At 37.8% G+C, this 27273-nt stretch overlaps 1 protein-coding gene across 5 annotated transcripts in view; it reads left to right on the forward strand.

Moving 5' to 3' along the window:
• The window catches only part of LOC137291646 (microtubule-associated serine/threonine-protein kinase 2-like), a 187744-nt gene that overhangs the window by 3714 nt on the left and 156757 nt on the right, over nucleotides 1–27273 (forward strand). For 4 of the 5 annotated variants that reach the window (XM_067823058.1, XM_067823060.1, XM_067823059.1 and 1 more), the window contains exon 1: nucleotides 544–2444. The exons of the other annotated variant lie outside the window; for it this stretch is intronic. In XM_067823058.1, the coding sequence (XP_067679159.1) occupies nucleotides 1333–2444 (1112 nt within the window). In that variant the 5' untranslated portion in view covers nucleotides 544–1332. Of the gene's footprint in view, nucleotides 1–543; nucleotides 2445–27273 lie in introns of those variants that run through there. 5 annotated transcript variants of the gene reach the window in all.

Consider the following 27273-nt stretch of genomic DNA (forward strand, 5'->3'; position numbering starts at 1 on the left):
CTTTTGTCGTCACACACAATTGTTGCTTAGAGAACACGGAATTCTCGCATTCTCCAACCGAATAGACAAGAGACCCTATAATATTTGTACAAGAGGTCTCTTAACAGACTTTTTTTTTCTTTTTTTTTTAAAAAAAACCAACCCTAAACAAATAGCCAAGCTATTAAACAAAACTATAATATGAATGGAAATAGCATGCCTGTCCAGGAATAGGTAACGAGTACTTTGTTACATTTCGTTCTGTCTTTATTCTTGAAACTTATTTGTATATTTTACATTCGTCTGAGGTTTTCAGGTTTCGTAATTGAAATATTCCTTTCAGGATTTTGCTTCAGTGTTTTAATTATATTTATTACTCCTCCATCCGATATTGATTCATTATTCACTAAGGTAGTGACAAAATGACATTGCTTAAGGCACAAGCTCACTCCTGGTGACGCAATGTGTAAATTCTTAAGTTGGGACCTTGCAGGTCAAGGTCATTTCAGTGACCCAGCGACCTCTAACCCGGATAGATTTTCCGCTAACGTCACTCCCACAATGCTTGCGTACGTAAACTTCTGAATGGAGCCTCTGAGGTTTCCACAGTGGGAATCCACGCGAAGTTGTAGTAAACGTTCTGGATGTGGTTATGTTCGTAATGGCTTGGTGAGTCGAAGGATTATCGTTATGGTCTTCTGGTGAAGGGTCGACTGCGTCGGAGACAGTGACCTGTCCGTGGATTTGCCAATCCGAGAGGGACAACAGTGGCCCATGTATGGAAAATGGCCGTCACAACAAACCGAGAGCGGTCCCTCGCACATGGGATAGCGAGCTTGTATAGACACTGACTCGTGTATTGTTTCTCAATCATGAGTGTAGTATTCCTGGAATAGGCGGTTCGGTATACAAGGATAATCTCACTAATGAAGCCTGGTGATTTTGATTTCACAATGTTTCCCTACACTGAGAAAAGTTCGGAATTGTGAAGTAAACAGTTTGTTTATGCGAGTTACCAACACCACGAAGCAATAAAGCATCGATGTGTGTATCACTTAGGTACATTTCACAAGGAATTTGGACTTACATTTTAGAAGTAATTTAGGATCTAACCATGAGAAAAGTACCCGTGGTCGAGATCATTATTCTGCAAAAGGCGGGCTGCAAGTTAGACAGCCAGTTGGCTCTCGGGCCGGTGAAGAGATTGGAGTGTAAACAGTGACAGTCTACTTGTATGAAAATATGTGTGATGGAGGAGGTGTAGTGAATCTCACACTGTGTGTTAGAAAGCAAAATGAAGATTGACTGTAATGCGTCCTTTTTAAAGTGTAAGATCTGCATAAATTAAGAATCATGTCAACGCCAAGGAAATCTCTTACTCCGCAGTTTCAGCAAGCAGCGAGGAAAACAGGTACTGTGAAACGTCCGAGAGTTGGGGCTTATAATCCAGAAGATGTTAGGGGAAATAAACAAGCAGAACCAAAAGAATCTGTTGAAAATGACATGAAACTGAAAGAACCACCCAAAACAAAATCAAGAAGCAAAACTGAAGAGGTTCCAGATAAGCTCATTGTTGGGAATACTGAAATAACAATATTGTCAACTGTTAATATTAGTCCAGTGAAAGATGAAAGTGTGGGAAGTTCAGTCCTTCAAACAATTACAGAAGATAGCAAAACAGAATGTTCTATGGAGGAAGGTACAGGAGATTCTACCATGTCAACAGTGGATATCACTGAGATATGTGATGAGTCCAAATTTGAAGACTCATTAACACCTCTAAAAGATAAAAGTAAGCCTCCTACAGAACCGATCACTACTTCTAAAGAAGAAGAACTGAGCTTCAGTTTGAGGGAAGATAAACTGTATAATCCAACTCCATCCAAGTCTGTGGCAAGTCCACGAACACCAACCATAACGTCTCAGGCTGATGTCAGATTTTTCCTCAACACAGATGGAGATGAGTTTAAGAGACCTGAGGGCACAGCTAGAGATTTGACCTCAACCCCTGTAAGGAAAGAAGGTATTTTGAAGACTGTCACCCCCAGGCATAGTTTGTCTCGAGAAAATGCATTTGATGATGTTGAGGATATGTCCATTTCATCATCTGATTTTTCTCCATGTAGTACCTCAACAAGTTTTGAGAGGTATCGTGGAGAAGATTTCAGTGATGAAGGAAGCATAAGCGACAGCCGTTTACGTGAAAGTGCTGAATTCAGTGATGACACGCAAGAACTGCATCTACCAGAGACACATTTTCCTTTCAATAAACAGTTACGCATTGTTACATCAGTTGACAGAGCTTTACATCCAAGGCGTCGAAGTTCAGCATCATCAGCTAAAACTGTGGGAAGATCTTCATCTGAAAACTTTGACCATGTTGCTTTCTTAGAATTTATGAAGAAAGTACAGCTGTCATCCTTTGCACAGTATTTTCCAGCAACAATGACACTGACTGAGTTCAGGTAAGAAAAATATATCATGTCTCTTTAGGAATATTGCCATTTTACATGATTATGGAGTATCTTAAAAGGTCTGTTTTTAAAGTGTGCAATTTGTTTCTCATATTTTGATGTTTTCTTATGCCTCAGGCTATTATTAAAAAGATTTAGAAGGGAAATACATTTGGTAAGACTTCCGCCCCTATCCTCCCTTAGATTTCATACTAGTCAAATTATATCACCTAAAAATATTTCTCATCAGATAGTAATGAGTTTTTCACATGTTTCTTTAATTTTTTGTTTACCTACTGAAACACATATGCAGCTTATGAAAATGACACTCTATGAATGTTATCCTTAATGTTAAAACTTAAGGGGATTAAGGGGGATATGGGTGGAAGACTTTTCATACATTTTGAATGAGTGTTATCTGAATATTAGGAGTTTTATGGTTGTTGTTATTAATTCACAACAATGAACTTGTGTGTTGGAATATTGCACCAGGCAAGGACTCCTCTGGAGCAAATTTACTGAGTAAAATGATGGGGGTATGTTTGGAACTCTTTCCATTTATAGAACTTTCCGACAGATAAACTCATAATGCATGAAAATATTAAATTACTACTTGCAAAGAAGTACCAGACAATACCTCTTGATTCATGTTTTGTGCTGATGTTTACTTTCTGTTTGCCATTCCAGTTTGTAACATTGATAAATCATGACTTAGTGTCAGACCTTTTAACAGAAATAACTCATCTTCATTAGAACAGCATTGGTATTGGTACATGATTATTTACCTGTAAGGTGGCAGATATTTCCCACATGGCATAAGTCAAATCTGCTTCTCAATTTGATCAAGGGAACTTGAAGTGTTTGATATCATGTGTACAGGTTGTTGCAGTATATGTCTGTTTACTTACTTAGTGGTGGTGTTTACCTGAAGAATGTTTATGGTGTTTCTGATTTTTTTCTTGTTGAAGCATATTTACATTAATTACCTGCACACGATGCATAGAGAGTGTAGGAAGTAAGTACAAAAATAAACGTGTGTGTTATTGCTACTATGTGCTGCTTTTTAAAAACATGGAAGATTTATTGTATTTTTTCAGTTCTTCTTCATATTTTTCAAAAGATCACAAGAGTATGAAACCCAGTATGCACAAAAACTGTGATTTTGTTACATGAGCTATATGGAATTTCTCCTCAGCCAGTGTGGTATTTTTGTACCTTCCCTAATGGTCTCCAAGATACTGAAGCTTTGGAGTATGAGCCAGCATTGTTGCAAAGTTATTTCCTATCAGTATTTGAGACACTCGGCTCCCCCTTCATTAGAGAGTCTCCTATCTCCATGAAGCCCATCAAGCTGTGCACTGGAGCATGGATTCACAATGGCTCTCGCACACCTGTAGCTGTGTATTAAACAGCAGCTACACATGCTTGCTATTAGCAAAGAAATTGAATTATCAAGGTGCATGCTCCATCTCTACTTTATCATTACTGTAATTTGGATTCTGCATATGGAGTTCATTTGATGCAGCCCTTATGTTCCTCATCAAAGAGAAGGTTCTGCAGTCTTTGTTTTCAGGGAACATTGGGCGAATATTTTACTCAAAGTATTTGGGATCGACTGAACTCTGCAAGTCTACTTCAGGTTAATGGTAGAGCTATTGATCAAACTCTCTGTTGATATCAATTCCGCCTGTCTGAGGGACTTACCATCTACTGTCTCACCTATATGGAATTAAACTTAGGAATTTGAAAATCTTTGTACTGAACTGTTATCCATCTACTCTCTTGTCAGTCTGGAATAGGTTTCAAATGTAATGAGACATGTATCTTCTTTCGTGATGTTATTCCACTGTATGCGTACATGAAGACTGCTCCATAAGGGGGTGAAAATGCTTTCAAAACTAAACAGGATACAGATCCAAAAAAATTTCAAAATCTACTTGACCAAATATTAATTTCACTTGACTGCAAGTAACAATTTGGGTTGGTAGCAATAGCATTTGTATTTCATCATCATCATCATCATCATCATCATCATCATCATCATCATCATCATCATCATCATCATCATCATACATTTTTTGAAACATTTAATTTTCAGTAGTTAGACGCTACTGTACCATGGTTAAGTTTAATGTGGATATTTATTTAACTGACCAGAGAATTCCACTTGACTGTGGGGGTGGGCAGTTTTATTTTTTATCCCCTGCTTCAGCTGAAATTAGGATATTAAGGTGTGTCAGAGTTAAAGTGCATCCTTTCACTCTAATGAAAATATCTCAGTGTTCATGTTTATGCATTGTCAGTTGTTTGAACTATTAAACATGTTAAATCATTCTTCATTGACATCTATTTCTGTGCAGTTAAGTTGAACCAGACTTGAACAGATGTACAAAAGTCCACACGCCATGTATTTCGGTGCAGTTGGGTCGACCAAACTTGAACAAATAGTACTTTCTAGGAAATCCACACTTCAGGAATAATTGTTTTCTTTCTTGCCGGGTATCATGAGTTGAACTGATTTCAGTGACCCAAAACAAAATAGTTAATAGATCTTAACAAGACAGAATTTATGTTACTGCGAGTATGAGTTAGAAATGATGACTTATGTCAAGATGAACTATCAGAAAGGCGTGGGTTGAAGTCTGTTATTTCCCCTGCACTGTCTGACATCATGTTAATGATGGCTATACAAACACTGCGTCTGATTTGCACTGATGCACAGATGCACCAGCGTGAAGTGTTCTGTAGCGGCAGTTGTGCTATTTGCATTTTATGAAAGGAAATTATCATGTCATTAATGATGTTCATGTAGTTATGGCGGTGTCCATGGGAAACGTGCTGCTCGTAACAGGCTCTCCTGAAACTTGTTGAATCTTCATTTTCCTCTTGGACGTTTTAGATCATGTTTGAAAGAACACTTTTGAAACCTGTCTATGTCCTTTAAAAAAGTGATTTTTAGTGGTTTCTGATATGAGTCAGTTAAGGCTCTTAGCTCCAGGTTATGGCTTTTGGCGTATGATTGGGGGCAAAACCACAAATACATTGTGTTATCTTTGTAACAACTGAAGGATGGGAAGGTAGCTTCTAAAGTCTTGAAGACCAGGGTCCCATTCCACTAACTGATCTTAGCTAAGAACAATCTTAGCTATTTACGCCTGTTTTACAATCGTCTTAGCTAAAAGTTACACCCATTCCACTAACCCATCTTAGGCTGATCGTATGGGGTCCTGATCTTACGATCTGATCCTGGCTAAGATCGAGGAAAATTATCATCATTTGTGGCTACTTCTCTTACAATGAAAATGACAAGAAGATGTGACAATACACAGATTGTCAGATTCATTCTGATTACTTACATCTCGTACAAACGAACAAACAAACCTTGATTCAAGGGGAGAGTCCTCACAAAATCTGCAGCCATTTACACATTGTAAGAAATCGGTCATCGGTAGTGATGTCATACATCAACATTTTTGTTCATATTAGGCAATTTTTTTTAGGTGAAGGTCGGTAGAACAATAGTAAACACAATCGCCCTATCCTTCCGATTAGACTTTCACTATTATTTCACTATTAAGATGTATATTTTGTATATCCCTCAGATATTTTTCATGAAACTAATGTCAGTATCTGCATTTTGCCTTGTTCAATATCGTATCATACATGGATATAGGGCATGTGTTTTCTTTCTTTGAAAGTTTTTGATTGTTTGAATGATGTTTACATAGGAAACTTGACACATTTAGTGTAGTATATACTGGTTCTTTTTCTTCACATACAGTAAGGAAAGTTGCCATTTTTGTTTCTCCATGATTGATTTTAGCGATCTTGGATATTAACTTTATGATTGTCTTGGGTATAAATATCACTGGTCATGAGCAACTTAGAATTTGGATCTTAACTTTATGATTGATTTGGGTAAGATTTGTATAACAGTACTCTGATCAAAGCGTCACACAAAGATTAGGATTTTAGTGGTTTATGATTGGCGTGGGGCTGAGATCAGTTATTGGAATGAGACCCTGGTTCTGATTCTTCACAGGAGGAGGTAGCCTTGTGGTTCAAGTGTTCGCTTGTCACAGCAAAGTCTTGGGTTTGATATTCCCACGAGGGTAAAATATGTGATGCCCATTTCAATTACTACAGCCTTTGACCGCCTATTCTTGAGAAATGAAGTTTGTGCAAATGTTGATTTTCAATCTCTGTGAGACACTGCTGAACAGTGATAAGTCAGTGCATGACAGCAACAGTATTATGCCTCTCAGCATATGTAGCTAAGTGGTTATGGTGTCGGCATGTCATACTGAAGTCCTGGTTTCAATTCCCCACATAGGTACAAAGTGTGAAGCCCATTTCAGGTGTCCCTACAGTGATACTGCTGGACTTGTGCCAACACTTTTAGCACTATCCCAGCAACATCATGGAAAGTGGTGTAAAACCATGCTGCTCACTGACTGAGCTTGTATTCACAGGGCCAGTTCAAGAAAGGAGTGACCGGTGCTCAGACTAAGGATAATGTAACATTAACATCATTTCATGAGTTAAGATTTTGCATCATGAAATTGCGAATGAGTGAGTGAGTAGGGTTTAGTGCTGTTTTTAGCACTGTTGCAGCAATGTCACACTGGGTACACAACAAATGGGCTTCACATCCCCATGTGGGGAGTCAGACTCTGGTCTTCGGTATGATGAACAGACGCTTTAGCCATTAGACTATCCCACAGCCCGGCATCATGAAGTAATCCTCCAGTCCTGAACCTGACGTCCAATCACTTGACCTCTTCTGATAATGTTCTTAGGTCGGATGAGATTTCTCGATGTAGACTGTGTAGATTAATGCTCATGATGTTGATCATTGGATTTTTTAGTACAGAGTCAAATGTTTACACGTATTCCTTACAGCTGGAACTTTGCCGAGTTTGATGTTGAACAACAAAGAAACAAACAAAACAGTCCTTACTACTTTGTTTGAGTCATATATTGTATCATTTGCTTGAAACAGAAGATCTGCATGGCATGAGCTCAGGACTGCGTCTGCTTTTTAAATTGTTACTGAAACCTGTGAAGTGAAAGTTGTTTTTATGACAAGGAAAGAGGTTAAGAGCCTTCAAAATGAGAGTTATGAAACACTTGGCATGAGAATCAATAGATGTCTCTCGTGACTGACATAGAGAGCTTAGGATTGAACTGAACTGAGATCAAGTAACTCATTGCCAGTAAACATGTAAACTGAGACCAAAAAATAAAGGGCAAAGGGACCCATGTTGCATATAGTTTTATGCCGCTTTTAACAAGTGTTTAGCAATATCAATGCAGGGGACACTAGGAATGGGATTCACACATTGTACCTAGGTCAGGAATTAAACGTGGACTTGGAATTTAATCATGAATGACTGGTTCAACCACAAAGGTACCAAAATCAGTCTTAGAAAAAAAGGTGAATTAATTGAAATTTATATTTGTAAAGTTACTGCAATTTGAATATTTCAAACGATATGTTAGAAAACGTGAAGAACATGTCAACTTAACCGCTAATCTTCAGAAATCTTTTACCATGCCATACATTGAAACCATTCTTTGTAAAAACAAGGGAACAGTGTGGCAGCCTTATGGTTAAAGCAGTAGCAAATCACAAGGAAGATCTGTCATTCCCCACATGGGGACAATGTGTGAAGCCCATCTCTGCTATGCCTTGCCATGATCATTTTGCTGGGAGAAGCGATGTTAAACCAAACTCACTCACTCCCTCACTTTAACACCAAGTTGAGTTAGACTTAGGTTGACACCAGCTTGAAGTCCAGTGAAAGTTCTAGAAGGATACTTTGTCCATTCACCCCAAGTCTTGTTATATTATTACACAGACCATAGGATGGAAATGAGCCATGGACCAGTTGGATTTATTTTATGGCAGAAACCCCTGTGTGCAACAAATGATCGATGATGATGGCCTTGGCTATCTCAGAGTACTTCCGAAACAGGCAGCAGACTCTATACATGATGCATGCGTGTGAAGGAATGAGGATTTGTGTCTGGTCAGATCGCAAGACCCCTGTGTAATCCTAGTTAATGGTCTGTTAATAATTCACTTGCACAGTTGCAACTATGCCATTGCCTTTGCTCAAGTCCTGAGGCCAGATTTATCTTCTTGACGCCACTGTAATCCTATTACTTCATGAGCCAAGAAGGAAACGTGGCATTCAGATTTTCTTTAAAAAATGGTTTTTGCTTTATTATGCTGGTTCTTGGACATCATGTTGAGAGATAATATGCTTGGTATAAGAAGTGCCAGTGTTGAACTGATGTGGAAATGGTTGTTAGCCGAGTGTGAGATGGAGGTTTGAGAACAGATGAACCAATTTCTGACATTCCATGTCAATGGTTGTGTTATGTGTGATTTGTGTAATGGTTGACTATCGTGGCTTATCCGTCTGCTAATGCCTTGAAGTCATTATGAGGGTTTTTCCTCATGGTGGTAGGACAAATACTTTGTCAAGGTCAAGATTTGAATACCTGAATGCTGTACAAGTTCTTCTACTCCTTTTATTGTTAGTTTTGCAAAGTGGTTCAATATGAGTTATAATTTGTATACACTACTCTGAATAATTTAAGGAACACCTTAATCTTTCATGGTGTCTTCTGCTATGATATTGATGGAATATTGCTAAAAGTATTGAAAAAACACCTTTTTTTACTCTCATTTCACTCAACTCAAGCATGCACACATGCATGCATGTACACACACACACACGCATGCATGAACTCACTTATTTTGTCATAGTTCAGTAGTAACTTTCCGTGCCAGTGCAGATTAACTGAAGTAATATATTTAGCATTGTGTTTTCCTTAATTTCCTTGGAATGGTATACAAAACATTACTCAATCATGTAGCTGTCAGAGGTGAAGTTTGTGTATGATCTTACAATCTGTTGGCACAGATTCTTGTACAACAATATTTCTTTTTATGACAAATTCCCAGTGAGTTGACAATGTTGTCTTACATTACAAGCAACATGAGCCTAAGATCATTGCAATAATATCCACACACCAAATGAGGTAGAACCATCTCATTTAATTCCACAGGAAGCCATATTGTACTTGTTTGAAGTAGTGATTTAATCTTATCAACGTGAAACAGTAGGGCCTGTGAAAATATCAATTTGGCAACAGAATCCAATGGGGAGGGGAAAAAATACAACATGCCACCAAGGAGAGTGTTGTGGTATGGCCTAGATACATTTATTGACACCAGCACCCAATTGGAAGGCATTCCTTGGTGGTTGAGGATGCAGTGTGAGGAAGACAAAGGATTCTCTGCACTGCCATGCTGCTGCAGCTTGTTGGTCTGGTGGTCTTGCTTCCTGTTGTGGGGAACATGTGCAGAGAGATATTGTGTCATCAAAGAGGATAATTGCTTTTGCGTGTTGTGGATCCAGCTTGTAGTATAAGCATGGATTGTTTTGGCTTGATAAGTTTTTATGAAAACTTGTTAACTCAGGACTTGCTAATTAGAGAAGCAAACATTCTGTTATATTTTGTTGTGGATCACCAGGGCAACTTGACAAGCTGTGCATTTGAAATGCTTTGATCAGTTTGATTAATCAGAGTGAACTTCATTGACTCATACAATTCCATGATGATATCTCATGCTTATGGTGGTAACTGCCATCAAATCAAAGAAGTCTGTGATAGAATTAGTTGTGATATTAAAAAGTGTTCAGAGCTAAGGCAATTTAGAATTATGAAATTTTTCTAAACTGAAGTTCAATTAAACATTTATCAATAGTTTGGGTTCAGGTTCACTTGAAGCTTGTCATACAAGAACGTCCATGCAAGTCTAGATTATGTGGCAAGTGGCACTTTCATTATGTTCTTTTTCTTATTATGAACTTTTTTTTTCTGTAGAACATGTTCATTCCAAAGACTAGTTGTTAGTGTAACAAATTTAGTATGAGTTTTCAGTCAGTATAAATATGAACCTAAACTGCGAATGGGTGATGCGTTTCCAAGAATCTTGAGAACTATGTGCTTTGTAAGAGATTCTTATCACCAATGAATTAAAAAAAGTCAACTCTGTAGGTTTGCAATATTAAATCAATGTCTGGACTGGCTTCTTTGGTATGCCTAGAGTTTATGGGAAACGTGACAATGTAGGCAAGCAGATGTCCTCATTACTGAAGTGGAAGCCATGAAGTTGTGGCTGACATTGTTAAGAGAGCATGATCAGACAGTATCTTCTGTCAGCCATATTGAAATTTCTGATTATATGTATTACATCAAGTGTATCCTTACATTCTATGCTTTTGATACACTTTGCAGAATTGCCATTGATTCTAGATTCAGTGTTCGTCTCTTGGCAGCCAGGAAGAAAAAAAAACATGTCAAGCACTGCAGAGCAATTGATTTTGTGTTGAAAATATCAAAAATACTTTATCTAAATTTGCAGTGAAGAAGATGATGTATTTAAATGTCAGTCTGACATGATCTTTTTTATTTCATCAAATTTTGCAGATTTTTATGTATTTTTTCAGGAAAAGTGATAAACTTGATGAAGGAATTTATTGACGGGAAATTTGAAAGGACATAAATTCATCCAAATTATTTATAATCATTTATTTAAAAGTAAGAGAGAAGTCTGACTGAGATAAACATTGTCTTTACTTACGGCAAGATTTCATACATCGACTCATAAGGTTGATGATTTGATCTGAAGTTCACAGTGTGAGCCATACAATTTATGTTAGCGACTGTGCAGTGGCGATAGAATGGTGTAAAGATACTTTCAAACAAACTGAATAAAATTGTCAGTGAGATTGCCTGTTCATTACCTTAAGCCATGGATGTAGTTTTATAAAATAATTCCTCATTTCAACTGTGATGATAAAATTGTGTAATTGAATATTGTGAGAGAAAATCTAAGAAAGTCAGAATAAACATAAAAAACTTTCTGAATGAATCATGAATAATTCATGAAATATTTAACCCAGCAGAGAATGTTGGTCAAATCAATACCATTAGCTGATGGTTTGTCTCGCACCCTAGTGAGGTCCTTTGGGTCCACTCTACAGTGTCAGTAGCAAGTTGGCAGGAATGTTTGAGCTCTGATGATTGATTTAACTCTAACCATTTCTTTGGGTCGCCCATTTTGTATTACAACTATGTTTTGAGCTGCTTTAGAAAAATGACAAGTTACAAAAGGGGTATGATAAACCAGGTCACCTTAACTGCAATTAAGTGCAATTAAGTATCGGGAACATTTATCGTGCCACAACACTTGGTCAAACAGTTCCTATGTAAGTGTCCAAGGTCAAACATTTTGTTAACTGTGTTCTATTGTTTAGTGAGTGACTGTGGTTTGACACTGTTCTTACAAACTTTCCAGCAGTATCAGAGTTGAAATTTATAGTCTTATGAGCAATACAGTTGAGCACTGTTGTGTCTAACTCTGATAACTTGATATCTCAGTTCTCTCGATATAACTTCATGGTACTGGTGAAATCCTTTATAATTTATAATTATTCAAGTTCTTTTGACTCAATATTTCGGTTATCTCGGGTTATCTCGATGTAATTTCATCACCCCCAAAATATAAAATTACCCATTCAATTCTAGGCACCTACCTTTCACGGGCAAATATCCTTCTGAAGTGAGGTTGTTTCCACATGGTGTGTCATGAATCTATGTATTTCAGTGTATTTCAGCCAAATTGTGACTAAACCAAGACATACACTGTAAACAAATAGAGAATAATTGTATAATCAACCGACATCAGCAGTATCATTGCAGAGGACATTAAGAAGGGTCCACATATTCGCCCATGTGGGAAGCCAAACCTTGTCTTTAGGCGTGATGAGAGAGTGCTTGAACAACTAGGCTACCAAGTATCTTAAAGCTTCCAGTGGGTGGCAACTGAAAGGTCTTCATAACCATTACACCAGGAAGACAAATGATAAGAACCTTTCATAGTGGCTTTGGTGCATGTACATTCTCATTGTCATTGCTGACATATTTAATTTTATTTGAAGTTTTATCATGATTCAGTGATTCTGTTGAATTTCAAATAGTTCCTTTACAGATAAGCATAGGAACCATCACCATTATGTGATTCGAGGATTCATTCCTAACCATCCTCTATCTCCAGGGTATACGTTCCGATAAATCTTTGCTATACCCAGGATGCATCTACGTCTCCATGCCCGATAATTTTATTACCTCCCTTAGCAGGCTTTTTATCCAGTCAGGTGTACACTGGGAAGTTGAGCATACCAATCACAACCCACTTTCGTTCTTTATATTATCTAACTGATTAAGTTTTCAAACACAAATCATGCAGAGGTATTCTGAAAAAGGTGGATGGAGTTCTTCCATATATTTTTCTAAAGTTTTGTACCTGACATTTTGTCTGTATGATTTCCCCAAAATTTGAATCGCACTGTGAACAAACCTCAGCAGTTGTGACCACTATTTTTGTTGACACGAGCAAGCTCAGTTATAACGTCGGCTTAGCTGATTGGCTACTGTGAGAATGCAGAGCCAGCAAAGGGAGGTAATATACTATAGACGCATCCATCTTGAAGTTTAGTCACTATTCAATGATTCTGTAGGAATCATCACCATTATGTGGGAATTTTTTTGCATGAATGATTTACTTGTGATGTTTATGTGCCACTACTGACGAATCAGTGCTGTTTTCAGGAATAGTAAACTAGCGCCCATTATGCTGTTTTGTAGATTTCTTGTAATTATGCTGCTGTAATTGTTGACAAATACAAAAAATATGTGTACCAGTACACAAATAGGTGTACCAGAGGTGAATGTCAATGAAGACAGGTTTGAATAAGGACACTGTTGGGTCATTGACTGAGATTGTTGTGTGCTTATGCTATGGTTATAGATGGTCTATTTGACATGTCATCTGAGACTTGTTACAGCATTTAGAACTGTCTCTTATGTCTTTTCACTTGATTTCATCTCTGTGATATTAATAATGAAAAATGACAACTAATTCCAATTTAAGGTCATCATGACCTGATTCATAATGCCACATCTGTTTCATGTTCATTGTAACATCTGTGGTAAGTGTGTGGAAAGTAAAGATTGTCATTTTATGTTCCATGAGACGTTGATATGTAGCCATATTGATAGTCTTGATATAAAGTCTTATAAATCATGTGGTCACATGCTAAATGCATTTGAAAATAGTATAAGATATCTTTGCTGGTTTTATTTTCACTTGTTGAACTTGAAAATTTGAAAAGCCTTACTCAAAGAGAACACATTGTTGTTCTCAAACATGTGTTTCTTAATTTATCTTCAGTGAAACATTAGTGCCTGTGGATAACATCAGTCATGGTCTTCACATTTGTACAGGCATCCTTTGCTGAGGAAGAAAATTAAAGGGCCTCAAATATGAAAGATCAGTTTTGTTTCTTTGGCTGAGTTAGTGGTCTGAGAACCCTCTCCAGCGAAATGAATCCCTCAATCTCACTGGAAACATCTGCAAGCAGATCATGAGATCATGAGACAAACTAGGAAAGCCTTAGTGTTTGAGGACTTTTTTCATGTGGAAACCTATTTCATTTGGAAGCAGACAGATCTTCTTGACAAAAGGACTTTTTTGCATAGTACCATACAATTGTGCTGACATGTTTCTTGAAGAGCCTCTGTGTGGTGTGCATTGAACTTCTCATTATGGCTTCTTGGCGGTAACTAAGCACGGACTACTTTGATGTAACTTTCAATTTCTTCTGATGCAAGTTTGGCGACATGAAACGCACCCATTTATCACCAATTTGTTAGGATGAGAGGTTCAAATTGCTGTTGACCATATGCAGAGAAATGCTTGCTGAAGATAAAATCTCAACTTGGGTTTGGGATTTCAGAGGTTGTTGCATTTAACAGAGCTTGTACCCAGTTCACTTGGCAATTTGCTGCTGGGGAAAGATTGGATGGTTTTTTTAATGTCGTTTCCTTGAAGGATGTTTTTGTGAAGAAACAGGTTAGGAAATAACTAATGTTTAGGAAATAACCTGTTTGCTGTTCAAGTCAGAGCAGTTGATTTTGGCACAGGTTTCAATTTTTTTTCTCCTGAAAATTTTGAGATTATTAGGTTTCTGTCTATTATCCATAAAGTGTGTGTTTGTTTTTGAATGTGTGAATGGGTAATGTTTCAGCGATGCAGTCATTAACAGATTAACCTTGTGACTTTCATTTCCGAAGTTTTCGGTTCTCAAGGTCGACTTGTTTATTGCATACAGACACTGCTTAACAGGTAATTCTAGATTTCATGGCTACATGAGAATTCAGAGTTGCACAAACTGCTGGTATTTTAACATTAGTGTCCAAAGGACATAAAAAATCTTGAAAAAGTATTGTTTTGAAAAAAAAAAATTAGCTGTTTAGTCCAACTGTAAGCTCATATTTTTGCAGCCTGTTATGTTATTGATAGATATGTAAATTTTGCGTTTTGCTTACTTTCTAGAAGAACATTTCTGACTGACAATATTTAAAGAGAATATATGGGATATTTGGGGAGGTGTGGTAGCCAAGTGGTTAAAGCATTCGCTCATCACTCAAAAGACCTGGATTCAATTTTCCATGTGTGTACAATGTGTGAAGCCAATTGCTGATGCAGTTGATTATATCCCAGTGGAATAGATAAGTCCTTGTAATGTCCAGGATTGTCAGACCCATACTTAATTATTTACAAACTGCTGTCAGAGTGGTTGGGTTGCCTAATGGTTAAAGAGCTCTCTCGTCATGCTGAAGACTGGGTTCGATTCCCCACATGGGTATAATAGGAGAAGCCTATCTCTGGTATCGCATGTTTTGATATTGCTGGAATACTGCTAAAAGTGGTGTAAAACCATATTCAAACACTACAGACAGCAGTCACATAGATGTGACAGGGCAGCACAGCATTGAACAGCAAACTTACAAATAATTTTCGCCTACTTAAAAACATAGCACCAACCCAAGAATATCTGCTGTACATAAACCATTTTTTTCTCTACCACGATAAAAAGCATTGTTCTCACTCGTCACACACGTTGTATACTTCAGTTGAGTAGAGTCCAGACTCAAAAAAGTATGCCATTTATTATGCTGTAAGCATTTCAGGAACATTTATATTCTTAAGATATGTAGATGTACAGGTGTAGACAGTGTGTGCTGCATTTATTACACACAATAAGGGCATATTTTATATGTGAGTTATGTCACATGTTTATGTACAGTATTGGATGTGCACGTCTCTAGTAGGCACAGCTACAGTTTTTAAGTGACTCATGCAACCAGGTTTTGAGTCTTACAGCGGGATCATATAGTCAAAAAACTGATAAATTTTACTATGGTGTGGGCAAGCTGTTAGTAGGATCCCTAGTAGCTGTGTGCCTCTCTAGCTGGTCAGAATGTTGGGATAACTCAAACTCAGGGTTTGACGTATCCTTGCTCCAAGGCTGTACTGAATGCTGGGCCCATAATCCATGGATATTTAGTACTTCTGTCCTTCAAGAGTCTTCTGGTGTCTGCTGCTATGATACTGATGGAATATTGATAAAACGGTGTAAAACCCCACTCACTCACTCACTCACTCACTCACTCACTCACTCACTCACTCACTCACTCACTCACTCACTCACTCACTCACTCACTCACTCACTCACTCACTCACTCACTCACTCACTCACTCACTCACTCACTGACTGAAAGAGTCCAGTCAAGATAAGCAGACTGGATGTCAGTCTGTTACAGGGAAAATGTGTTCTTTTTATTGTCATGTAAACTACCAGGTATTAATTATTACTTAAGAGAATTGTGTAAGTGCCGCCCTGGCATAGCTATGGTAGGTCTCTGGTCCTTGAGTACTGAAAAGTAAAAAATTGGGTATGTTGACTGACATCACTTTCATTCAGATCATTCCTCCTCCTTGTAGGTGAAACATTGTCTTGCACAAGCCTATTTTATGGTCAGTTTTTCAAGTCATTGATTTAAGCTGAAGATTATATTAGAAATAAGAACCAGTCCTTACGATTGTGATAAAATACTGGTGTCATTAGAGGTCTGTCCACAAGTGTTGACTGTCTTAATCATAGAATTACTACACATAAATAGACCTATAATTTGATGCAGCTTGGGAGTATGGCAAGATGACAAGCTGTGATATGAGTGTGTTAATTGCAATGTTAAAACAAACTCACTCATCGAGAAGTATTCTGAAAAACAAATTATGGAGAGAGACCAATTTTCACCAGTTAATTTATGACGCACACGTTATTTTTTATGCTGCACTCAATCATCCTCTGACCTGGATATGTCATTTTCAGATTCCATATTGTGTATGCTTGTATCTTCTGCTGAATTCACTGAAACCTGATTTGAACACAGTTTTGGAATAACCTTGGAAGACAATAAGTTTTCATACCCTATCATGTGTCATTATGGAAACCTGGTTTGAGCACAGTTTTGGAATGACCTTGAGAGGTTTTCATGCCCTGTCATGTCTCATTATGGAAAACTGGTTTCAGTTATGGAACTTGATTGACTTTTGTTTCAGAAATTTAGTCGTCATATTTGAAATATAAGATTGATCAACCAACCAACCAGCTAGGGGCGGTAGTGTTAAGGAATTTGCTTGTCACACTGAGGATCTGGGTTCGATCCCCACATGTGGAATATGTGAAGTCCATATCTGGTGTCCCTCCCCGTTATATTTCTGTAATATTGCTGAAAGCTGCCTTAAACCTACCTCACTCACTCACTCACCAAAACAAACACAGCAGCATTGCTAAATTTCATCGGGCTAAAGCTTTCAAGACATGCACCGTCATTGTAGACTCAAGTTGGTTTCCTTTTGTATTTCATGCTCAAGTGTCTTGGATTATTAAGACATTATGGAACGACCTCTCCCCTGTTTGTTTAAGATCCTTCCAGTAGCCATTCAACAGTTTTGTGGGTAAACTTGTGATCATGTACAAGGTACATCTTGTTACAGACACATGTAAATGTTGGGCCCAATGCTTTGAATTATTGCCTCATGCTGAAGAGATTGCTGTTCAGGGGATATATGTCATGACATAAAATGATAAAGTTGAAGTTTTCATTTTGGAAACCCATCAAATATTTACTGTGTTTGGAACTCACTTATCTATGGTTAGACATTCGTAAACTGTAAACTGATTTATGGAATGTACACTCTTGACTATGGCTGCTGACTTCCATGTAGCTGGAAAGTTGTTAAGTGCAGTGTTAAACAACAAACAAACCGAAAAAAAATGGATACTGAAGAACATGATTTCCCATAAACAAAGTTTGAATTTTAATAGGAATATCCTCTTAGTATGAGTATCATGCAAATGTAGGATCTTGGTGAATCTTGTCTGAAATGTTTTCCAACACTGACTTAAACCGTGCAAGAATATCTCTGTGCCAAAAATGCCCAATCTGCAACTTAGCAGCTAGCCTGTAGCCTGAGTCCAATATATTTATGTAGGCAAGTGAGCTCTGAAAGCACAATAACTATGAAGCACATTTTTTCTCTGGACTTTCTGCAAAAGAAATGAAGCAAGACTAGATTTCATTAAGTGCCTCTCCTATTTCACTCTAGCTTCCGTCCATTTTGATGGAAACTTTGTTTCTTTCAAAATGATGGATATTCAAAGACTAGGTGTTAGTCTATGACATCTTCAGTGTTGTGATGTACAAACACCTATACATTCAACACCTCGCTGTGATACCACTGTAAACTAGTAAGACTATATTTTATCACTGACATTTGTGTTTGCAATGTTTATCTGTAAAAAAAGATTAAAAACTCTGCTGGATGAAGTTTCAGTGAAGTTGTAATGTATGCTGCTCAAAAGTAGTACAGGAACTGCCTGTTTATTTTCTGTTGTTATCCTGTGAAGCCTTGGAGACTGGATAGAGTGGAGTGAAACAATCAGGTGTTCCTTGAGTCTTGTTTTGAATTGTACATAAAGTTTGACATCTTGTACTTGCAACTGTTTTGATCATTCATAAAAAATGTAACACTTTTTCATGGGGCTTTTGTTCAGAAGGTTTATGATAAAAAGGCAGGAGATAAATTGTTCTCAGTTTTGTTCACAGGGATGCAGATAGATTATATCCTGTTTGCCTATGATGGTTCGTCTGTTGACTAAGGGAGTTTTGTTCTTTAAGAGAGTGCGTGTGTATTTTATCAGTATCAAGACAATGCTTGTGTTTTGCTGCATTCTGTGTATGGATGCTGACTTCTGCTACACCCTGCCATGATGTTGTTGAAATATTGCTCAGAGCATCATAAAACTTAACTCATGCCCTCATATGATACAACTGGCAAGTAGATTTGACTGAAATTTTATTCAAATGCTTTGAAATATGACTGTAAAACAGACAGTCTGTAAAAACTTGGTATAACTGTCATTTCATACAAGAGTTTGTCTTTCACAAGCCAGCAGCCAAAGTGTATTAAATAGTCACAGGCCTTTTTTAAAAAACTGTTCCTGTAACTAATGGTTTTGTGATAACAACTTTTGTGACGCAACAAAGAACAAGGAGCAAAGTGTGAAGGTCTGCATTTCCGTATTGATTTCAAAATCTGGCAATAAGCTTGGCTATCGATTTTGTGTGGAACTGTGTGTAATTTAGTCTGTATTTGCTTTAATTACTGCACGATAACAGTCTGAGCTGACTAGTATGGGGAAGTGATTAAGGCCAGGATTCTGATGCAATCTGTCTGGACATGACATGCTCTCATCATGTATTGTGAGCAAGGTAATTTGCCTGAGTGGGAAGAAAACATAACCACCCAAGGTTGCAACAAAGGAGATATTTACAAGCCTAAAGAAATTTAAAAATACTGATTTCTTTTCTTGGGTCTTGGATTAATTAACTTTGAGCAGTTAAGAGATCAAAAAGCTTTTGTATCAGTGTCAACGTGGGAATTTATTATGAGTATGTGTTGTTATACATTTGCTTTTTGAGAAAAGAGCATGTTCTTTTAACATTTATTTAAGGTAGATGCATCAAAACTATTCTGATGTTGGAAGAGGTGAAGACTCTGAAAGCAAATAACTGTTCCATTGCATTTTCTACTTCATCTGTTGTTGCTGGCTAGTGCATGGCTGTTCAAGTAAATTTATGAATAAATCATGAAATTCCAATCATAGTATCCATGGTAACCAAATACTGATTCTTGAATTGTAGGAAAAGTAGAAAAACTAGAAAGTAGAAAAGTAGGATTTAAATGAAAGTATCAAGATATATTGCTATCTCTTTGATTAGGGTTTTGGAAAATGTTTGATGATATAAAGAAACTTTTGCCCTAGAAGACATCTGAGAGCTGGTGCTTGTGCCACAGTGTGATTAAATCTGTACATGGGTTCCTTACAGGGTCCTACTTCATTTATCTCACAGATAAAAACCTTTTCACCTCCAGACTATCTGAATTTTATTGGGCTATTTGGTTGGTACCATTAAGTGGTTTTCCCATAGCTAATCCAGACATCATTTATTTATCAGGGATGACCCCCAGCTACTGTGATCTTGGCTCTTATGAAATTATCTATGGTTATTCGCTTCCCAAATGGCTTCTTGTTGATAAAGTTGGCTTTTTTTGTGGTAAGATGGGCATCTATAAAAGATATTGATTTGAGATAACGACTTCTGAGACATCCCAGACTGGGCTGATGCTGTGAGGTTGCCATGACACCATGATTTACCGGAATCTTCCTCTTGGAAGCAAACTGTTCTAGCTTTAGTATCGGAAATTGACAACATAGCATCGATGTTAGGAGATTACAGGGACACAACCTGTGTTTACATGTTATCAAGGCAATCGATTTCTGTCATTGTGAAAGTCACATTGGTTGTCCTTGTGAAAGAACAGGCAGTGGGATTAAATGCAGGTCAAATAATTGCGGTGCTAATTACCCAGACTTTTTGTTTGTTTGTCAGATGGGGCCATTATCACATTTACTGTCCACTTAAGACAGTCTTATTTGTAACAGCTATCACATGGCAAGATGAATGCTGCCTCGCATACAAGGACCATCTGTACCTTGTGAACACAACTCATTGCCATTGTAAAGTTTGTTTGGCAAAAAAACTGGTTCTCTGTGTTAAATGAGTGTTAAATCCAACTTACTCATTCTCATACACTGTGACTCAAGAAGATGGAAGTTGTCTGGATTGAACTGGATTGAATTCGTCATGGTGCTTTTATTGAAAACAACCTCAGCCCTAAGACTGTCGTAAGTCTGTGCCAAGGTATGAGAGTTGTAATCGCCTAGATTGCTTTGTACAACAGCACCAAAGGCATACAAGATCATTTATTCATGTCTTCAAGTATTCTCAGCTTGGTTTAAAAAAATGACTTGGAAATCGTTACATTTTCTTTATCCTGGAAAAACTATTTTGATGAGTTGCCATTATTCCAAATTTATTTCCAGGATGGTTGTCCTCTTTACAGAAAACTCCTGCACAATCGATAATATAGTGTCCAGGTCAGAAATATGACTTGATTTTCAAAACCACAAGCAGGAAATGGAAGTGTGGCCATAGTTTTCACAACCATGCAGCCTGTTGACTGATGACTCATCTTTGCCATTCTCAGTGCGACTCATGCTGCAGCTCACATGTTGCTCTAACATGCTTTGGGGCTGAGGGGTAGTCTAGTGGTTAGAGCGTTGAACACAAGGACACAATGTTTGAAGCCCATTTCTGTGTTCCCCGCCATGGATGTTGCTAGAACCAGCATAATAACATACAGTAAAAATGTTCTGAGGTGGAGTCCAGCATTTGATTGCCGACATGTTTGAAGTGTGGTGTTTTCACATTGCTGTAAGCAGCTTGTAATCACTGGCCCACCTGTAGTAATGATAAATAATAATTCAGGCCTGACTTTCACAAAACGATCTTAGTGCTACGATGATTGTAACTCCCATTCTTTAACACAGACTTAAGATAGTTGGAGAGCAAAGAGTGGTTTGTGCAAGTGGGCCCAAGCCTTTAGAGTCAAGGGTGTCATGTTGTCCTAAAAGGACTGTCAGTGGTTTGTTTTTTTCTCGGAGTTAATGACCCAATATAACTAGTAGTGAGTAAGTGAGTGAGTTTAGTTTTACGCCGCACTCAGCAATATTCCAGCTATATGGCGGCGGTCTGTAAATAATCAAGTTCGGACAAGACAGTCCAATGACCAACAACATGAGCATTGATCTGCACAATTGGGAACCGATGACATGTGTCAACCAAGTCAGCGAGCCTGACTACCCGATCCTGTTTGTGGCCTCTTACGACAAGCATAGTCGCCTTTTGTGGCAAGCATGGGTTGCTGAAGGCCTATTCTACCCCGGGACCTTGACAGGTCCAGTATAACTAGTAATTTAAAATGGCAGTATTGATGTCCTTATGATCATTAAGAGGAAAGGATTAACTTCAGCAACATGTGTCCAAATGTCTTTTCAGTTGTTTGTTAATCAGCCATAAAAATGAATCATTACGCAGAATGTTTAAGTTTTCTTGTCCACTATCATACTGGATCAAACAAAAATGAACTAATCACTAGCTTCAGTCTTCTTGAACTACATCATTCCCTTTTGTCTGACCCTTTCTGCTATGCTTAAGCCCAAAATGAAGCAAAATCTCCCATCTAACCGAGGCTCCTTTGTAATTTGTAATTAAGAAAAAAATTGCTTGTATCCAAATTGTATATGATCAGACACTAAGGATAATGGATAATTTCATCTTGCTGCTTGTGTTCCCAACTCACGTCATCGAATAAAAACAGGGTGACTTGGGTATAATTCATATCAAGTAGCTCTGATTTGCTGTCATTAATGGAATCAAGCAAGGGACAAGGTTTAAACAGGTAATCCAGTGATAAAAATCTCATGATTATTTACTGTGGGCAACCACTCTATCATGGTAAGTAATTGACAACATTTTGTTTCCTGTATTGATGAAGCTTGTGATGTATTGACGTCAGTACAGACTTCAAATCCTGCAATTAGTTGTGAGGGGGCTGGTTGCATGAAGTATCTACAGTTTGACCATTGTTCACTCGTGCTTGATAATTGGTCAGTGTGGTGGGATGTACGGCTCACGGTGCACTGAGCTCCCACATCTGAAATAGTTCCTTTGTGATGAATGGTTCACTAGGAAGTCATGAAGCAAATATTCAGATAATTGAAGATTACAAGGTTCATTAAGGAATCTGGCCTATGTTGGGGACTGATCATTAACAGGAAATATGAGAGATTGAACTTTTTTGACAGATATGTGTCATTGGTTAGAATAGTTCAATCTGCTAAGCCAATATTGACTGCTCTGATAAGTGTTACAGTTTGATTAGGATTTTTCTGATTGTGTTCAAACTTGTATTCGTTAACCTGCTTTGATATTCATAATCATTATTTTGATATTCCGTTTGTACTGTCACAACCTGATAAACTGATTTCAAGTTTCAAGCACTGCTTTGACACTTCTATAAGATGGGTACAAAATGGTGAGAAAACAATGGTTTTTACCCTTAAGTTTTTAGCACCACTTTTTAGTCTTCAGCACCACTTTCAAGTGTGAAGCACCACTTTTCAAGTTTTCAGCACTAGTTTGACTCGTCTGTAAGATTAATCAATCCACAAGTTATTGATAACCCTAGTCACATAAAAACAGGTCTCAGAGCCACGCAAGGGCCCAATTACAATGTCTAGACTGATACTAAAAGACAAGCAGAGGGGAATTCAGGAGGGAAAGATTGTCTGTAGAATAGAGATCAACATTTCATTGGAGTCTCATGTAAGGTTTACAATATTTACATACATGAAAACACCTTTCTTCAAGTGTATATACAGAATGCTGAAACAGTATCATTTGATTATACATCAGTTACCTAAGATGAGTATAAAGAAATACACGTCATATTTGTACACTATGACAGATTTAGCTTCCTTAAGCAAGTCATTAGCATGTGACCAAGCTGATGAAATACATTGAGTGAGTGAATGAGTGAGTTAAGTTTTTCGTGGCTTTTAGCAATATTTCAGGATTGTCATGATAGGGGAAGGGGACACTGGACATGGAATGCACACATTTACCCATGTGGGGAATCAAACCCAGGTCTTCGGCATGACTAATGCAATTGCTTATAAAACCAGACTATCCCACCGTCCCCAGATTAAATGTAAGCTCTTCCACTTTAACATTTAACATTGTCACTAAAGGAGGTAAAGTCTGTCGACTTCAAAATTTCATCAGACCATGGTAAAAGGAAGTTGTAAAGATTTCAAAGATATCACAATTTTTAATTAGCTCTAATCATAATCTTATATAGGTTAGGAGTGTTTGCTATATTTGTCAGTTTGTGTTCAGAAAAATAGTAGTCTGCTGAAATAAAAAGAAATGAACCTCATTTTTCACTCATGCACAAAAGGGACAAATTTTTTCATAGTGGGGTCTTTGTTGTCTCTGCAGTAACCTGTTTCTATGGAAAGCTATAGATTTCCGCAGCACAGTTAAATTGTGTATCTTGTTTCTGCTCACTGTCATGCATAGATCTAGCTTAGGCTGTCAGTCCTAAATGCTATGTCCTTGAGGGCCTTCCTGTTTAGTGAAAACAGTCTTATTTTGTAGGCTGCAGACATCAGTTGCATTTGACAAGCCTTTCAGAGGAATGGCTGCTGAAGATGTGCTTCCGTTGTGGGACAATTGGCTTGGTATTTCTTTGCTGCTTTACATGCAACAGTTCGCTCTGGTTCCCAGATTTCAAATTGTGGAAGTTTTAATTGTGTAATATGTTGCCTGTATGCCATGAAAGCAGTATGAATCAACAAGAATGAAATGTGTGGTTGAATAAGTGACCCGTGTGTCTGCTGTCCAGGAGCTTAATCCACAAAACCTTTGTAGTATTGCTGTATTCTTAAGCCATAATAAGCTAAACAGTTGCGTTAGCTCGTAATACCGCACGCTGTTTATGTATCATGGCCTTAGTGTTACTCCTCAGTCTACTTACTAGCTCGTCACACCAAAGACTGGGTTCGATTTATACATGGGTGAAGTGTATGAAGGCCATTTCTGTTTTCTTCCATCTTGATATTGCTGGTATTAAAGCGGCATAAAATGGCATAAAACCATGCTCACTTTCTGATCTAGAATATGTTCTTTGGCTACTTTTTGTTTGTACATTTGTGGTAATCTTGTATTCCTTTCCAGTTTTTACGCAATAGGTTGCCAAGCAACGGCCAATGTGTTTTGATGCATTATTTTACACTTGTGTGGAATCTATACCCAGTAAATAGGAATGTGATAAGTATTGTGCTGTTGATGTGAACAGATATTGTCTGGACGGCTATGTGTGGTGTTTCTCCACAGTATGTTACAGAATGAGGCAGCACGGTTACAATGAGTCAAGGACAAGGAATCAATCGACAGCTTGCACTCCAGCAGTATAGGTAATTCTGAGTAATAGGTGTCTTGGGGCATTAAGTATGTATGAAGCATTTTGTGCTGTGTTCGTTTAAGAGTTAAGTTGTTTTGCCAATCTGGGTTTGGAAAATCACATGCAGATTTTCTGTTTAAGTGAGGGAGTTTTATGGCATTTTTAGCAATATTCCTGCAATGTCACACCTGGGGACACCAGAAAAATGGACCACACACAATGTACCCATGTAGGGAATCGAACATGGATCTTCTATGTGATAAGCGGACGCTTTAACCACTAGACTGTCCAACTGCTAATGTTACTAATTCCCAAAGACTGCCTATTGTATAGATCATTGTCATGGAAATTGCAAGGCTACAAACGGGTCTGATTTCAGTTGTCATACCAAAAATGGAGGTGGTGGGCTAGTAAAGTTGTTTGCTTGTCTCACTATGGATACAGGTTTGATTTCTGACATGGGTACAATGTGTGAAGCTCATTTCTGGTGTCAAGACATGATATTACTGAAATGGTACTAAAAGTATCATAAAATTATATTCACTCACACCAGAAGACCTTAACAGATGGTGTTTTTGTTACCCTGCAAGAGGATATAAGAATGACTGGTCATCTCCGAGTCAACGTACAGTGTCTGAATGGTGTATACCTGTTTGACTGTGGTATGGTATGACAGTAGGCTGGCACTCTACAGAAGTGCAGTAATATTGAACACTACGTTCAACCCTGTTTTGCATAACCTCATTCCAGACACTTTAATCAAAAACCGATTCTCACAACACCGCTACATCCATTTCTTCTTTCAGGTGTTTGCACTGCTGACTGTTCATTTAGAATTCTGACTTTCAGAATAGGTATAGTGTAAGAGCAATATGATCCACAGGAGACCACCGCTGATAGGAAATGACATTAAGTTTTTGACATCCATGTCAAGTTCTGTCAGTGCAGGAATGATTACATATCCCTCTCTGGTGTGAATATTTCATGTTTATCGGTCTCTGGTGTTTTCTACAACAAACACTAATTACTCTGGACTGAATTGTACACTCTGTGTTGGGCAATTTAATTACAATATTGAGCTTAACTATTGTTGAAATAGGCTAAAGTGTTCCTGTTGAATATGTGAAAAGTTTCAGTTTTAAACAGTGGTATTGTGACTATTGTATGAGCTCAGCAATCAGTATCTGTGCCAAGTTTCTTTTCAAGTAACCCAGCCTCCATAACTCCTTAAAATTAAAATTTTATGCGTCAATAGTGCTGAATAGGTAGAATGAGTTGCTGACTTGGAAATGTATCATCAGTGTAATGAACTGAGGCTTGTCAAGTGTGTTTTGTATGTAACAGACCCATGCAAATGGTGGTAACAGTGGAGGAATTTATTTCAGAAGCAAAGGTCCTTAATAAGACATACTGACCTAAGTTCCTTTGAAAAATGTTTGATGAAAGAAAGTTTGCCTCTGACTGATGGGAATGATGTCTAAAGGGTTACATGTTTCACAGCCAATGTTATAGTATAGGAGTAACTTTATGGAATCAGACCTGGAGCTAATGTGTCTGGGCAGAATGATTAATGTGATGGTTTATTACAGCCCCTGTCTTTGTAAGGTTTTGGTTCTCTAAACATCAAATACTTAAACACATCCTGCGCCATCAGTCATTAGTGTAGTGTCTTATATAATTGCTTTTCATTTGGTATGCCAGGTAAATCCATGTATTAATACTCATTTAAGCTTTTACTGATGCCAAGAGATGTTTTGGGGCCCAGATCACCTGTGCTGGTCTTTCACAGTCCCTGAACTGAATAATTTCCTTTTCTCACAACTGTCTTTCCCAACCCTTTCTCCAATGGTAAAGCTCTTAATGAAGCAAGTCTACATTCCTCAGGTTCGGAATCCATTCTTGCTAGATGTGTTTCCATAATAATTACACACGTTTATAGACCAAGCACGTTAGGCCACAACGTTAGGCCACAGACTGTTGGTGATAAGATACTGACAGATACACTGGTTATTCCTTGTGATGAGCTATTTAGATTTGTGGGATGAAAAAGTTAGTTTTTCATGGCATATGTTATCCCTGTTGCAAGCTAGTTTGTTTAAAACTTGGGGGGTGTATTTTGTACACAAGTCAAGATAGGCAACTGCCTCCAGCCCTAGTTAGTGGACTAGGAAGTACAAAACAGGAAGGGCTGGGTCCGAGGTTGGCATGCCTTCAGGTCAATATACTTTGTTGCTTGCTTTCCTTTCATAGGTTAATGGAGAACATAGAGATGTTCATGGGAAATAAATCTAATGAAATGGGTCAGTGTATGGAAATCACTTGAATACTTATTTCTTCGTGGGCATTTTATAAGTTGAGTTGATGAAGAATGATGACATTTTGTGGATATACAACTTCTTTGGCCTTTCACAGAAT

This window comes from Haliotis asinina, chromosome 7, assembly GCF_037392515.1.
Source record: "Haliotis asinina isolate JCU_RB_2024 chromosome 7, JCU_Hal_asi_v2, whole genome shotgun sequence".
Taxonomy (NCBI): Eukaryota; Metazoa; Mollusca; class Gastropoda; order Lepetellida; family Haliotidae; genus Haliotis; species Haliotis asinina.